Source organism: Lissotriton vulgaris, chromosome 10, assembly GCF_964263255.1.
Source record: "Lissotriton vulgaris chromosome 10, aLisVul1.2, whole genome shotgun sequence".
NCBI classification, from domain to species: domain Eukaryota; kingdom Metazoa; phylum Chordata; class Amphibia; order Caudata; family Salamandridae; genus Lissotriton; species Lissotriton vulgaris.
This window is the reverse complement of record NC_141698.1, coordinates 229,334,687-229,351,941: the sequence shown is the minus strand read 5'-3', so window position 1 is coordinate 229,351,941 and position 17,255 is coordinate 229,334,687. Positions and strand designations below refer to the sequence as shown.

At 42.3% G+C, this 17,255-nt stretch overlaps 1 protein-coding gene across 4 annotated transcripts in view; it reads right to left on the bottom strand.

The window, feature by feature from the left end:
- The window catches only part of SLC4A2 (solute carrier family 4 member 2), a 1,480,655-nt gene that overhangs the window by 903,244 nt on the left and 560,156 nt on the right, over positions 1-17,255 (bottom strand). The window contains exon 1 of one of the 4 annotated variants that reach the window (XM_086940915.1): positions 11,022-11,108. The exons of the other annotated variants lie outside the window; for them this stretch is intronic. Within the exon in view, the coding sequence (XP_086797041.1) occupies positions 11,022-11,030 (9 nt within the window). The 5' untranslated portion in view covers positions 11,031-11,108. Of the gene's footprint in view, positions 1-11,021; positions 11,109-17,255 lie in introns of those variants that run through there. 4 annotated transcript variants of the gene reach the window in all.

Here is a 17,255-nt window from a genome sequence, read left to right as displayed (position 1 = left end):
TCCTGACTGTTGGTTTCTGCACCTGCATGGGCGTGGCCACTCCCAGGTACTGGGGAGGGGTGCTTGATTCTGATTGGTTGATTCCACTCTACCTTTGGGTTTGGGTGTGGTTGGTGTTCCTGATTGGTTCACAGGCTCACATGTTTGTCAGTTTCAAATTTCCGAATCAGTATTTTCCGAATCGGTATTTCCCGACTCGGTAAATCCCATTCATTCCTAAGGGCTCGTTGGAATGTATGGGTTTTACTGATTCGGAATTTACCGAGTCGGGAAATACCGATTCGGTGAATACCGATTTCAGATTCCGAATCGGTATTTATTACCGATTTTTTACCTACATCTCATTTTCCGATTTTGAAATACCGATTCGGTATGAATCTGTATTTTAGAATCGGTAAAAAAAAATTACCTACGTCTGGCCCTAAATCTTTTTCTGAGTTTTTTCATGATCTGATTTCACAACCCCTGGTGAAAAGCCTCTATGTGAGATGTAGACTAGTGTGCTTACCCCTGAGGTCATTTAATGTATATCCCAAAACATTAGACACAACTGCATGCCCTGTATGTTGGTATGCACAGGAGACAATTGAAGCCATTTTATTTTTCTGTACAGAATATCACCTTCTTCGCAAAAAATGGATTTGTCCTATCTGCTGTAATTTGGAAGTCAGGAGTTATAGGGTGGCATTGAGGATATTGAACACAATGTACACTATTCCACTGTACTCAACTCCACTTTACAATACTCCCCTCTATGCCATTCCACTCTATGGTGCTCCAATATATGCTAGTTCAGTGTACGCCACTCCATTGAATGCCACTCCACTGTAGTTTATGCCAATGATTGATACACCACTCCACTCTACGACAATCCACTGTATGCTATTACACTGTACATCCCTCCATTCTACTCCACTCCACTGTACGTCACTTCACTTTATGCCAATCCACTCTACCCTATTCCACTGTATGACATTCCATTCTATGCCACTCTACTGTACACTATTCCACTATATGCCACTCCATTCTCCTCACTACACTGTACGGAAGTAATTCCACTCAACATCACTCTACTGTATGCCATTCCGCTGTACGCCACTGCATTCTACGCTATTCCACTGTATGCCACTCCACTCTAAAATCCCCACTTTACACCACTACACAGTACTCCATTACACAGTATGCCACTAAAGTCTTCATCACTAAACTCTACCCCACTCCACTGAACAACATTCCACTGTATGGTATTCCACTCTATAACTCTTCACTAGAAGCCATTACACTGTACGCCACTCTATTCTAAGCTATTAAACTATCAGCCACTACACTGCACATCAACTCCACTCTACTGAACCCTAATCTACTGTGTGTCATTTCACTGTACGCTATTCCACTCTTTGCCACTCCACTCTACCCCGCTCCTGTGTGCATTATTCCACTGTATGCCACTATAGGGTGTGTCACTCCACTCTAGGCCACTACACTGCACCTCACTGTTCTCAACAACAGTTGAGTCTAGAACACTCTACTGTATGCCACACCACTGTAAGCCACTCCCTATAACCTATTTCCCTGTATGCCAATCCACTCTTACACATTTCACTGTACGTCACTCCACTGCACAACACTGTACCCCAATCCACTGTACACGGTTCCACTGTACGGCACACCACTGTAGCCACTGCAATAATATACAGTAATCCACTCCACTGAATGTCACTGCATTCAACGCCACTATACTCTACCCTAATCCACTCTATGCCACTACAGTCTAACCCACTGTACTCTATGCTAGCCCCCTCTATGATACCCCACTGTACGACCTTCCACTGAACGCAACTCCACTCTAGCCACTGCATTCTAAGCTATTCCATTATATGCCACTCCGCTGCACACTATTCGAATCTACGCCACTACACTATACTCTATTACACTGTACACCACTACACTCTATGTCATTCTACTGTATGTCAATCCACTGTACCCAACTCGACAATATGTTGCTCCACTCTAAGCCATTGCACTTTACACTACTCCACTGTAGGCTAGAACACTCAACCACGCTACACATGACACCACTTCACTATTCCCCACTCCACTGTATGCTATTCTATTGTACGCCACTCCACGCCACTCTACTCTACTTCACAGCACTCCTTTCTATGCTATGCCACTATATGCCACTCCACTGCTCCGCACTGGACTGTACAACACTCCACTCTACGCCACTCCACTGTAAGCTATTCCACTGTACACTATGCCACAGTACACCACTCCACTGTCCCACATTCTACTGTACTTCACTCCACTCTACTTGCGCCTTCTCCATTCACTGATTATACCCCTTTATATAATATCAGTTGTAACATGTAAAATAATATGATTTACAATAATAATTATGACATTGCAAATCATATCTTTGTGAGAACACAGTGCATGGTAAAGTGGCAAGTAAAAGTTAATGTAGTTGCTACAGAGTTGAATAAACTGTGTATGGAGGTGCAAGAGTTATAATAATTTGAAAGTGTAGCATAAGTTATAAATTAAAGGTATATGTTAAAAAAATTACTTTTTCATGCCAATATTATGAATCTCTGAAATATGTTTTAAATTTAAGTGGTGCTAAAGGGATTCCCTGGCTAAGTCATGGCAAAATCTTGGCGCAGACTGTTGGGGTTGATTCACTTGTGGGATTGCTCGGAAAGCAACAGTAAAAATGATATTGATATTTTGAAAGCCAAGTATTTGGCCAGTGTGGAAGAAAGGTATGTTGCAAGTGGAATTGTGGGGCGGCTAACTACTGAGTTTTTAAGCTTTAAATCTTTTTCTGAGTTTTTTCATGATCTGATTTCACCACCCCTGGTGAAAAGCCTCTATGTGAGATGTAGACTAGTCTGCTTACCCCTGAGGTCATTTAATGAATATCCCAAAAATTTAGACACAACTGCATGCCCTGCATGTGGTTATGCACAGGAGACAATTGAAACCATTTTATTTTTCTGTACAGAATATCACCTTCTTCGCAAAAAATTGATTTGTCCTGTCTGCTGTAATTTGGAAGTCAGGAGTTATAGGGTGGCATTGAGGATATTGAACACAATCTACACTATTCCACTGTACTCAACTCCACATTACAATACTCCACTCTATGCCATTCCACTCTATGGTGCTCTAATATATGCTAGTTCAGTGTACGCCACTCCATTGAATGCCACTCCACTCTAGTTTATGCCAAAGCATGGCACACCACTCCACTCTACGACAATCCACTGTATGCTATTACACTGTACATCACTCCATTCTACTCCACTCCACTGTACGTCACTTCACTTTATGCCAATCCACTCTACCCTATTCCACCGTATGACATTCCATTCTATGCCACTCTACTGTACACTATTCCACTATATGCCACTTCATTCTCCTCTCTACACTGTACGGAAGTAATTCCACTCAACATCACTCTACTGTATGCCATTCCACTGTACGCCACTGCATTCTACGCTATTCCATTGTATGCCACTCCACTCTAAAACCCCTACTTTACACCACTACACAGTACTCCATTACACAGTATGCCACTGAAGTCTTCATCACTAAACTCTACCCCACTCCACTGAACAACATTCCACTGTATGGTATTCCACTCTATAACTCTTCACTAGAAGCCATTACACTGTATGCCACTCTATTCTAAGCTATTAAACTATCAGCCATTACACTGCACATCAACTCCACTCTTCTGTACCCTAATCTACTGTGTGTCATTTCACTGTACGCTATTCCATTCTTTGCCACTCCACTCTACGCCGCTCCCGTGTACATTATTCCACTGTATGCCACTATAGGGTGTGTCACTCCACTCTAGGCTACACTGCACCTCACTGTTCTCAACGACAGTTGAGTCTAGAACACTCTACTGTATGCCACACCACTGTAAGCCATTCCACTATAACCTATTTCCTTGTGTGCCAATCCACTCTTACACATTTCACTGTACGTCACTCCACTGCACAACACTGTACGCCAATCCACGTTACACTGTTCCACTGTACGGCACTCCACTGTAGCCACTGCAATAATATACAGTAATCCACTCCACTGAACTTCACTGCATTCTACGCCACTCTACTCTATCCTAATCCACTCTATGCCACTACAGTCTAACCCACTGTACTCTATGCTAGCCCCCTCTATGATACCCCACTGTACGACCTTCCACTGAACGCAACTTCACTCTAGCCACTGCATTCTAAGCTATTCCATTATATGCCACTCCACGGCACACTATTCGAATCTATGCCACTACACTATACTCTATTACACTGTACACCACTACACTCTACGCCATTCTACTGTAAGCCAATCCACTGTACCCAACTCGACAATATGTTGCTCCACTCTAAGCCATTGCACTTAACACTACTGTAGGCTAGAACGCTCTACCACAATACACATGACACCACTTCACTATTCCCCGCTCCACTGTATGCTATTCTACTGTACACCACTCTACTCTACAGCACTCCTCTCTATGCTATGCCACTATACGCCACTCCTCTGTACCCCACTGGACTGTAGAACACTCCACTATACACCGCTCCACTGTAAGCTATTCCACTGTACACTATGCCACAGTACACCACTCCACTGTCCCACATTCTACTGTACTTCACTCCACTCTACTTGTGCCTTCTCCATTCGCTGCTTATACCCCTTTATATAATATCAGTTGTAACATGTAAAATAATATGATTTACAATAATAATTATGACATTGCAAATCATATCTTTTGTGAGAACACAGTGCATGGTAAAGTGGTGAGTTAAAGCTAATGTAGTTGCTACAGAGTTGAATAAACTGTGTATGGAGGTGCAAGAGTTACAATAATTTGAAAGTGTAGCATAAAAGTTATAAAATTAAAAGTATATGTTAAAAAAGCAACAGTAAAAATTATATTGATATTGTGAAAGCCAAGTATTTGGCCATTTTGGAAGAAAGGTATGTTACAAGTGGAACTGTGGGGAGGCTAACTACTGAGTTTTTAAGCTTAAAATCTTTTTCTGAGTTTTTTCATGATCTGATTTCACCACCCCTGGTGAAAAGCCTCTATGTGAGATGTAGACTAGTCTACTTACCCCTGAGGTCATTTAATGTATATTCAAAAAATGTAGACACAACTGCATACCCTGCATGTGGTTATGCACTGGAGACAAAAGAAACCATTTTATTTTTCTGTACAAAATATCACCTTCTTCGCAAAAATGGATTTGTCCTGTCTGCTGTAATTTGGGAGTCAGGAGTTATAGGGTGGCATTGAGGATATTAAAATCTGACTCCACAGCATCTATTGTTTTTGCTGTAAGTAGGTTTTTGATGAGCGTCTGGTTTAGGCAACAGAAGCTTATGTCCCAGGTTGCCCAAGAGATTCCAGCCGAGTCCAAGTTGTAAGTACTGTTAAGGCGAAATGGCTGCTATATCAGGAGCCTTACTCAGGATTGTTCGATTATCTGTGATACTCAGTATTCCCTGATTATGAGCAGTAATTAAAAACAGGCAATTTGAGTGAGGCACCCAGCATTTTATCGGACACAACAGTATATTATGATATGTTTTTAACTATAGTAATTTTTATATTGCTGTATTTGTTGTAGAAAGTGAGACATTTTTAGCTGATGCTAATCGATATTGTCTATTTATTGTGTATGATGCAAGTCAAGTGACATTATATCAATAATGTGAAATATTCATTTGATTTTTTTTTTGTGGCCTAAGTTTGTTAACGGCAAAGAGAATATCTATACATGACAAATTGTATTATTGAATTTGGTGCATGGTATTTATGCTGGTCAATATATACTTATGTAATGTCTGTATTTATTTATTACCTTGCACATTAATGTCGTTTTTTATTAAGGTTGCTATATTTATGGATTGAATGTATTTTAAATGCCCTTTAATGGTCGCATCACCGAATAAAGTAAAGATTGATGATGATTAAATTATTTTTTGTGTATTGTATGAATTCAAGTTGGTCTGTAAATTATACATTTAAGGTATAACTATAACTGAAGAATTTCTAATATTTGTGTTTTTTAAGTTTGGTTTGTATAGAAAGAATAGATAGTTTTCCTAAGTATAACAACGGCTTAACTATTGATTTTTCATTGAATATATTTATGTCAATATATGTATTCACTGAAAAAAACAAAGGTTAAAGTGATGTTATAGTTAGGTATGGTAATAATGTCTTAATTTGCAATAAAAAAACGTTAGACACTGTGTCACTTGAACCAAGCTATACCTTGCTGATGAACCCTAACTAGGGCGAAACTGGTCCTGTGTTGCTTGTGTTCCCTTTCTGAGAGTATCTTGCTTGGCAGTTCAGGCTGGAGTGTTCCAATTGGAGCAGCGTCAAGATTTATTTATTTATTTATTTATTTATTAGTAATATTTCTAGAGCGCGAACAAAGGCCCATGGGCGTCTCGGCGCTAAGATATCTATAGTATTTAACCAGAGAGGGGGGAGCTGAGTTTTGTGATTAAAAAGCCAGGTCTTGAGTTGTTTGCGAAAGGACCAGAGTGAAGGACTAGTTTTAATCGAATGGGCCAGCGTATTCCATAGCTTTGGGGCTGACACCAGGAATCTTCTATCTCCCCATGAAACAGTTTTGGTACGAGGAACCACAAGGTCATTTAGGCTGGAGGAACGTAGTGTTCTGGGGGGACAGTAAGGGGTCAGATTTTGAACGAGAAAAGCTGGTCCCAGGTTGTGCAAGGCCTTGTACACAATACAGAGAGTTTTAAATGTTATCCTGTTTCTGATGGGCAACCAGTGTAAATTTTTGATGGTGTCCGAAGTGGATTGATATTTGGGGATTCTTCCCAGGAGCCTAGCAGCTGAGTTTTGTATAATTAGCATTTTGTTTAGGACTCCTTCTTGTGCATTTAGGAACAATGCATTACAGTAATCCAGGGTGGACAATACAAGGGAAGTTACCAGGGTTTTGCCAGCTGTGTCAGGAAGGAATGGGAGGATTTTTTTGATGAGTCTCAGTTTGTGGAAGGCAGAGGAGGTAATCTGGTGGATAAAAAGTGAGGCGGTCATCGAAAATGACTCCCAAATTCCTCACCTTGCTGACAGGCTCAGGGGGAGGGCCTAATGACGAGGGCCACCAACGGGAGGACCATTCCGGGGTCAGCTGTCCGAAGATGACTACTTCCGTCTTGTCGGAATTTAATTTTAGGCAATTGGAAGCCATCCAGCTCCCAATTGCCACCATGCCTAATTTGAGATCATCAGCCATTTTATGGCCATTGTTCTTAATGGCAAGGACCAACTGAGTGTCGTCTGCATAGGAGGTAAGGCTCATCCCATGTGCACGAATGATATTGGCTAGGTCCGACACATAGATGTTAAAAAGTGTCGGACTTAGGGATGAGCCTTGAGGTACTCCACATGACAGAGACAAGGTGGAAGAACGAAAGGATCCCATTGTGACCACCTGAGTTCTGTCGGCCAGAAAGGAGGCCAGAAGTTTCTTGGCATTATTTTGGACACCCATGGCCTCTGGCCGGGTCCAAACTGAGGTGACAGGATGGGCTAAAGAACAATGGGTTGGAATGCTACCCCAAGCAGCTGCCAGTGGTTAGACTGATTGCACGCATTCCACCCATCACTTTTGGTGTGATTGATGTGCCACCCTAAGTGTCAAAGTTATGCCCAGACAGATTTTGTGCTCACTCTGCCACTGGAATCAAGCTACACCTGGTTAAACTTCCCAACCCGGGTGAAATTGGCTTAGGTTGATTGTGTTCCATTTTAACAGAGAACCTGTCTTGGAAGTTCGAGCTGTACTGTTCCCATTGGAGCAGAGCCAAGACTGATTAGCCTACGGCTAGGTCCAAACTGAGGTGACATGGTGTGCAACAGAATGATGGGTTAGAATGCCACCCCAAGCGATTGTCAGCAGTCAGACTTATTGCAAACATTTCTCCCATCATCTTTTGTTTGATCTGTTTATATACACAACTAAGGAATTTGCTACAATGATGGTCAATATAAACCCTCTCAGACATCTATTACAGTCGGAAGGCTGGAACACCACAAAGAAACACAGCTGTATATTTTGGGATTTGTAATTTCTATAATTAACAAGTATGACTGTTAAGAATTTAACAAGAACTTAGAATTTGCCTACACCTCTTCCCTAGAGCACTTCCTTGGACGATACCCACCCAGCAACGGGTTTAGTCAAATCTGCATCCTGTGCAGTCCTACTACCTCAAGAGAGGAACATGCCCAGCAAGCTCTAAGGTCAGTAATTGTCAGCAATTACACGTACACCCAAACCCATGTCCACAAGAGCCAACTAGACTTGACCTCTGGACAAGCGCTTCAGCATGTCCAGTGAAATATGGGCTAGATCTTTTGCCAAGCCCTTTGCCAAGGCTCCCTGCCCCTTTTTTGTTTTTGAAGTTTACAACTAGCACTAAAAGTGTCTGTGTCAGTATAAAAAATAGGATGTGTTTTCTGACTTAAGTAGTGGTTTATGAACCAGGCTGCTGGATTTACAAAGTGGAAGGAATGTAATGAATCAGTTCTCAAACCTCCCATAATATTTGAGCATCTTTTCAGAGAAGCAAGTCAGTGCACAAGTGGAGGGTTGATATCAGTGGATGGAGTCTCCCTTGTATTTACATAAATAAATGTTTGTGATCCCCTTCAGCCAAAGACAGTGACCCATTTATTGTAAGTCGATTGGTAGTGTCACACCAATTTTGTATCTTTAATATCACCTATCATAGTATTTTTTAAGCATTTGCATCATTCATTTAATCTATGAGAAAGACCAAGTAGCTCTTAAGTGTAAGCCGAAGAATCCTCCCACCATCTACTTTTAATCACTGTTGGGCCTCTAAGAGGTGAAAATATTGCAAACGGATTGAGGGATATACATTTTGCAAATTAGTGCTTATTTCTCTGATCACTGAAGAATAAAAGGTTGAGATGACCATGGCAGAATCTCAACCCATGATCTGCAGGTTATATACAGATCTTAGCAGTGAATGCTTATGCCCACCGAGCTTTCTAAAACAAATTTGCATGATTCCAATGCTAAGAACTAACAAATAAGAGACATATAGTAATACCATACACGAACTATACAAATACATTGTTTAAGTGACTATATAGAATACTCCCTATCTAAATACATACAATATTAGACTGCAATCCAATGCAAAATAGATACATTTTCGTTAACGTAAGGGGCATTGGAGCTATGCTGTTTCCTACAATATCAGTTGACAACACCACTACACATTGTGTATGCAAACAAGAAACTCACTTACATTTTTACGACTTGTGCTCCACTTTTAGCACTCCCCAGTACACTTCTAGTTTGCACTAGTCCCCACAAATATCCCCAGTGTAGCGTGACGCCTTCAGTTAAGATGTTTGCACCTACGTACTGAAGCAAATAGTCTATACTACAACCTGGTAGGAATGCCTATATGAATGAAAGCATTGCAATTCTTGAAAAAGTAACTAGGGAAAAAAACAAGAAATTTCATCAATTCTAAAATATTGCCTGTAAACTAAAATTTTAAAGTTAGTCAATAAAATCATTTCACAACAGTTAGCAGGACCCCAATATAGAATCTCAAACTCAGTTAATCACCGCCACAGTAACTTTGTGAATTTTCAAACTTACTGGCCTCATAAACTGACAAATCTTAGCACAATCAAAGGCTAGGTCGACTCTAGGAGTAGCTGTCACGCTTACATAACAATTTCATTCAGTATTTCCTTCTAAAACCACGAAAAATTGAGAAGTGAGTGTGCAAAATTAGTTCGTTTTGAACACAGTTTTCAAATATGTTTATCTCAAGTCATTTAAACCAGCACACGTACATAAGAAGCCCTGGCAAAGTAAACAGGTCTGGCTGTGTCAGGACTATGATTTTTTTAATGTACTTTTTTTGCAAATATATGCAACAGACATTAAAAATATAAAAGTAATGAAAAGGAAAAATGCCACCGTTTAAAGGTCACATACATATGTATGGGAAAAAGCGAGTAAAAAATGATGCATTAAAAAAATAAACAGTAAAATGAAGACAGAGAAAGGCCTATCCCCCTGGCACTGAAGTGGACTCTTTTCCAGTGGAAGTGCACTTGTGCCAAAGCAAAATGCCAACAGTGAAGCAAGCCAATGGCTGAAAAGAGCCGACCCACTGCCCTTGCTAAAAACGTTGGTGGGTAGAACCAAAATGTGAATGCCATTTAAAAATACAAATGGATGGAAGCCCCCAACTTAAATGTATATATGTATTATGATCGTATTGGAAAACATGAGGGCGGTGAAACAACTGAAGCTGCCACTGGTTCAGACGTAAAAATTGAGAACTATATTACTTTCTGGCTTGTTATAGGCAACACACTTCAGTGCCAAACAAACTTCTTGTTTACTTGATGCAAACCAAACCATGACATTCTTTGATGTGGCCCAGTGTTCATAGTCTCTACTAAGCATATGTGTGGCTCGGGAGACATATTTCTGGGTACAAAAGCTTTTCTTGCACATCTCAGAGAACCACACAACTCAGCAGGCTCTAGATCCCACCCTTAAAGCCACAAGTGTTTTCTGGGATGTGTTGGTCGTGTTTGAAAGAAGCTAATATACTATTTGATTACCACTTTTTATGACGTATGGATTAACATTTCAGTGATCACTTTCTTCTAAGTCATTAAGGACACTGTTCCAGTCTCCAGTCCTGGACGTTTCTGTGACAGCATAATGCATTCTGGCTTGCTTTTCTTCTCCTTAATTATTTAGACTGAAAACATCTGCAATCAAAGATTTATAGGTGAAAGTTCTGGACTGGAGACTTTCATGACCCAGATGACAATTCGCTCTGGAAGCTAAGAGAAGTAAAGCCATCTCCTGAGCCCTCATTCTTAGTTCCCAAATCTCTCGATGTGTCAGTCACAGAAGCACCAGCGCATCAGCACCTACCTGGCTCATTGTGGGTGTGTAGTCTGCTCCAAAGATGCTAGGGTGCTTGCAGGAAGGACAGCCAGTCCTTTGAAAGCTAGCGAGAAGTGTCTGTGAAACCAGCAGCCTGTGCCCGGCGGCCACCAGGGGGTGTAATCCTGCGGGGGAGGGGGCGAGTGACTAGAGGAGGAGTTGAAACGGTCACCTCTAGGACATGCTCAAGCTCCTTGGGCCCAGTACCAGGCTCTCGCCCACTCCAAATATTGACAGCCGCGCGATCTAAGCATGGTACAGGTGGAATGAGATAAGGAGTGAGATGGAAAGTCAAGGAGAAAGAGAGGGGAAACTAACCTGTCTGCCCTTCAACCACACAAAAGCAGTAATAAGCAAGCCTTTGTGGGGCGGCACATCTGCTGTATGTTTCTGAACTAAAGCAGAGCGCATAACACTGCATCCCCACCGCTGTCCTATAGCCGAGGAGTCTCCAGTCTCACGGCTGAGAATAGCACCATTCCCATTTGACAAATCTGCCTTGCTGACTGTTGCCTAACCCAAAAGAAACTTGCCAACGGTGTAGCCCTTTCCAAAGTTCACCGTGGTGTACTGTGCCTCAATCGTAAAAGGCAAGTTTTCGATATCAAATGCACCGTCAAACAATGCAAGCTAGCACCGGGGATTATGGGTCAAATGTTGGTTGGTGTGTAGTTAAGAGCTCATAATAAGGGGAAGGCGGAGCAGCAGAGTGACTCGGCTCAACTGGCTGCAAAGTGCATCGGTTTGTAGGACCGCTTTATACCGCACAAGCCTTCTTTACATTTTCGCGACGGCGTGCCACTGTTATTTTTAAGCTAAGGTTTTCATATACATTGGTATTAGGATTTTACATTTAACATTGGGAAGAGGATCCGCCTTACGGCTAGCGCGGTAGACCTCGAAGCTGGGGAACCGGGTTCGAGTCTCGGCAACGACGCTGAACATCCTGCGATTCTGGGAAAATCACTTCATTTCCCCGTGCCTAACAAAAATGAATGTGTTCGTCTGTAACGAAACTGGTGCTCATGTAAAGCGCTCTGAATGTCTCGGGTCTAGTTCGCGCTAAATAAAACAAAACAAAAAAATGTCCAATCCATGGATGCAAAAGAAAGTGTTCTGCGCTTTCTCTGTTGTGTCTGTATCTTGTTTTGGCTGTTGCGTGTGGTTCGGAAGCCACGTTTTGCCACTGAAAGTAGAGACGCTTTAAGGCATGGGCAAAGGGGGCTGTGGCCCAGGGCCCCAGCCTTTCAGAGTGGCCCCTGATAGCCTTCTCAGCTGTCTGCCAGGGCCCCCTGTGACTGCAGAGAAACCTGCGCTGCTGACCTTGAGTGATTCTCAAAGGACTATTGTTTTAATACCATATTCTTTTCATTTATATTGTAGTAAGGGTGATGTGTGTATGTGTTCATTACAGACATTTTGAAGAGAAATAGGGTGGTTATATTTTTTACAGCCATGCAACAGGTTTTGTTTAGATTGAAACAGTAGCTCACTTATGAGAAATGGAAGGGGTCACACAGATTCATTTCAATAACCTTAGTGAGCTGCTGCTGCATAACAGTATTGAAAACACACAGCACTAGACTATCATCTGGGGCACCTACTCTGGTTGGTAGATCTAAAAGCGGCTAGAACTTGCAGTTACCTCTAATATTTGCATGTATTTTTTGCATATATTACTTCTCACCTACTTTATATTTCAGCACTTTTTAACATTAATAACGTAGGCATATGGGGCCAGATGTAGGTAGCCCTTTACTGATCGCAATCGGCCGAAAATACCGATTTTCGGCCGTTTCCGATCGGTAAAGGGCTATGGAGATGTAGGGGCACATATTCGGTAATTTTACCGAATCGTTATTATTACCGATTCGGTAATATTTACCGATTCGGTAAAATTACCGAAAATGCTATGTGGGTAGCCAATTTTCCATTGGCACATGGCTTACAGAATCGGTATTTTACCATGGAATACAAATCCATGGTAAAATACCGATTCCTGTGTACATGCACATCTGTGCATGTACACATGTGCCATGTGACAGACAGACGTGCCCTTAGGGAATGTCTGTGTGCCACATTGCACACATGCCCGTTTTGGGGGTGCTAGAGGGTGTCAAAGTGACACCCACTGCACCCTTGACAAATTCGGTATTTACCGATTCGGCAAATACCGATTCGGTATTTGAATTGAATCCTATGGGCTTCAAGGCCCATAGGATTCTATAGCAAATACCGATTCGGTATTTACCGAATCGGTAAATACCGAATTTTTAAGGAATCGGTAACATATCCAGATGTTGGGACCTACATCCCATTTACCGATTTTGAAATACCGAATCGGTAAAATTCGGTATTTCAAAATCGGTAAGGAATATGCTACTTACCAGTATGCATCTGTTCTTGGCATAGAGGGCTGCAGAGTGGTACATTATGAATAGATCGCCATCTGGTGTTGGGCTCGGATGATTGCACTTTGTTTTTCTCTTGGAGAGTCTTTTGTCTCTTGGTGACTCCTCCCTTAGTTGGTAGTGCGCATGGGCATCGGCTCCATCCTTAGATTGTTTTGCCATAGTAGGGTTAGATGGAGTAGTATAGTAGAATACAGATAAGAGTGCCCATGTAAGTGTATCTAAATAAGATAATGTTGGAACAGACACAGGTTTCCGGGGAGGCTGGGAGGGCATGTGCCACTCTGCAGCCCTCTATGCCAAGAACAGATGCATACTGGTAAGTAGCATATTCCGTTCGAGGCATATGGGCTGCAGATGGTACATTATGAATAGACTATACAGCAGTTCTCTCCCTAGCGGTGGTCGCCCGTGTCTGTTGCAACTGTCTGAAACAATGTTTTTAATACTGCTTGTCCCACTCTAGCTTGTTGTGTTGTGTGCACATCTACACAATAGTGTTTTGTGAAGGTGTGCGGTGTAACCCAGGTAGCCGCTTTGCATATGTCATCTAGTGGAATGTTTCCCAGAAATGCCATAGATGCTCCTAGTTTACGTGTAGAGTGAGCTCTAGGAGGAACAGTTAATGTTCTCTTTGCCTTTAGGTAGCATATTTGAATGCATTTTACAATCCATCTGGCAATGCCCGCTTTGGAGATGGGATTGCCTTTATGTGTGGGTGAAAACGCAACAAATAGCTGTTTTGTCTTTCTGAAAGTTTGTGTTCTTTCTATATAGTACAATATGGCCCTTCTAACATCCAGTGTATGTAGGGCTCTTTCAGCTACTGTTTGTGGTTTTGGAAAGAAAACCGGTAATTCCACTGACTGATTGATGTGGAATGCTGAAATAACCTTCGGTAAGAATTTTGGGTTTGTTCTAAGAACCACTTTATTTTGGTGTAGCTGCATAAATGGTTCTTGAATCGTAAAAGCCTGCAGTTCACTTACTCTTCTAAGTGACGTGATAGCTATGAGGAAGGCTACCTTCCATGTGAGGAATTGTATTTCACACCTATGCATAGGTTCAAATGGTGGCCCCATTAGTCTGGTAAGCACTATGTTGAGATTCCAGACTGGGGAAGGTGGTCTTCTTGGTGGAATGACTCTTTTGAGTCCTTCCATGAAAGCTTTAATTGCTGGTACTTTAAACAGTGACAGATGTTGCCTGTTTTGTAGGTACGCCGCTATGGCTGCGAGATGAACTCTGATAGAGGTATATGCTAGGTTACATTGCTGTAAGTGTAATAAATAGCAAATGATTTGTTTAGTGGATGCGTCCAGAGGGTTGATGTGCTTACTGTTACAGTGTATAGCAAACCTCTTCCATTTTGCTGCATAGCATGCTCTGGTGGTAGGACGTCTTGCTTGTTTAATGATTTCCATGCATTCTGGTGGTAAATCTAAATACCCAAACTCTATGACCTCAGGAGCCAGATCGCTAGGTTCAGTTGTTTGGGATCTGGGTGCATTATTTCTCCATGGTTCAGTGTAAGATGCATGGGTAATAACCTTAGCTTTTGATGTGGTACTTGTGAGAGTTGTAGCAGCGTGGTGAACCACGGCTGTCTTGCCCACGTGGGTGCCACTAGTATCATTGTCATTGAATGTTGCTGCAGTTTCCGAACCAGTAATGGAATTAGTGGTAGAGGAGGGAACGCGTAAGCAAATCTGTTGGACCAATTTATCCACAGTGCATTGCCCTGGGACCTTTGGTGTGGGTACCTGGATGCGAATTCTTTGCATTTTGCGTTCTGATGATTGGCAAACAGATCTATCTCTGGTTGCCCCCATTTTTGGAAGAATGGCTGTAGTATTTGGTCGTGCAGCTCCCATTCGTGTACTTGTTCCGACTGTCTGCTTAGGATGTCTGCTATTTGATTTTGAACTCCTGGTAGGTGTTCCGCTAACAGGTAGATCTTTTGAGGAATGGCCCATCTCCATATGTCCTGTGCTAGTCTGGACAGTTGGAGAGAGTGTGTCCCCCCCTGTTTTTGAATATAATACATTGCAGTCATGTTGTCTGTTCTGATCAGGATTGCTTTGCCTGTTATTTGCATTTGGAAAGCTTTTAGTGCTAGAAATATTGCTAATAGTTCTAGGTAGTTGATGTGCAGTTTCTTTGGCTGCACACTCCACTTCCCCTGTACTGTGTATCTGTCCATATGCGCTCCCCATCCGGAGAGCGATGCGTCCGCTGTTATTATCACTTGTGGAATTGGCTCTAGGAACGACCGTCCCTTGGAAATGTTTTCTGTGTTCCACCACTTCAGAGAGCGATACGTCCGGTCGTTTACCAACACCAGATCTGTAATCTGACCTTGAGCCTGATTCCACTGTGTCGCTAAACACTCTTGTAGTGGGCGCATTTGTAGTCTGGCATGTGGTATTAGCAGTATGCAGGAGGACCTCATGCCTAATAGTTGCATAAACACTCGTGCTGGTAGTGAGTGTTGTGGTTGAAATCTTTGTATTAACCCGACCATTGTCTGTACTCTGATTGGGTTGGGGTATGCTATTGCCTTTTCTGTGTCTACTGTAGCCCCCAGGTATTGCTGAATCTGGTTTGGTTGCAGGTGTGATGTTTTGTAGTTCACCGTGAACCCTAGGTGGTGCAGCAATTGAATTGTCTTCTGTGTGTTGTGAAGACATTCTTCCTTTGACTTGGCCTTTATTAGCCAATCGTCCAAGTATGGGAAGACATGTATTTGTTGTCTTCTTAGGTGTGCTGCCACCACAGCTAGGCATTTTGTGAAAACTCTCGGTGCTGTTGTGACACCGAACGGAAGGACTTTGAACTGATAGTGTTGTCCTTCTAACACAAACCTTAGGTATTTTCTGTGGGCTTTGTGAATTGGGATATGAAAGTAAGCGTCTTTTAGATCCAGTGTAGAAAGAAAGTCCCCTTTCTTCAGTAAAGGGAGTACTTGTTGGAGCGTGACCATGTGGAAGTGCTCCGAATTTATGTAAGCATTGAGAGGTCTGAGGTCTAATATTGGTCTTAGGGACCCGTCCTTTTTGGGGATCAGGAAGTATAGAGAGTATACTCCTGTGCCCTGTTGATCTTTTGGGACCTTCTCTATTGCACGCTTTTGTAGAAGTGCTAGCACTTCTTCTCTTAACAATGTCAGATGATCTTGACTCATTGGACGCTGTTTGGGGGGGATGTTTGGTGGGGTAGCTGTGAGTTCTAGGCAATAACCATGTTGGATAATTTGTCTCACCCACTTGTCTGACGTGATGTTTTCCCAGACAGGTAGGAACTGTGATAGACGTCCCCCGACCGGTGTTATGTGGTCTGGGGGGAGTTCTATGAAGTCACTGTTTTGGTGTTGAGGCGTTGCGGTTGTTATTATTTCCGCTGCCTCTTCCCTTATTGTTGTTACCTCTGTAACTGCCTCTTGAATTACCTCTGGGTGATGTTGGTGTGAAAGATGTGGATTGCTGATTCGTTCCTGTGTTCTTTGAGCCCCCTCTATAGGTGGATCTACGAAAGGAACCTCTGTGTGTTGGCTGTTGCAATGCTCCCATTGACTTAGCCGTTTCCGTATCTTTCTTCATTTTTTCTAATGTCTCGTCTGTGCTTGAACCAAACAATGTCTTCTGATCAAATGGTTTGTTCAGTAGGGCTGTTTGTACTTCTTGTTTGAATCCTGAGATTCTAAGCCATGCGTGCCTTCTTAGCATGACACTAGTGTTAATCGACCTTGCTGCAGTGTCTGCTGCGTCTAATGCACATTTAATGGAAGTATTGGTTATTATTTTACCTTCCT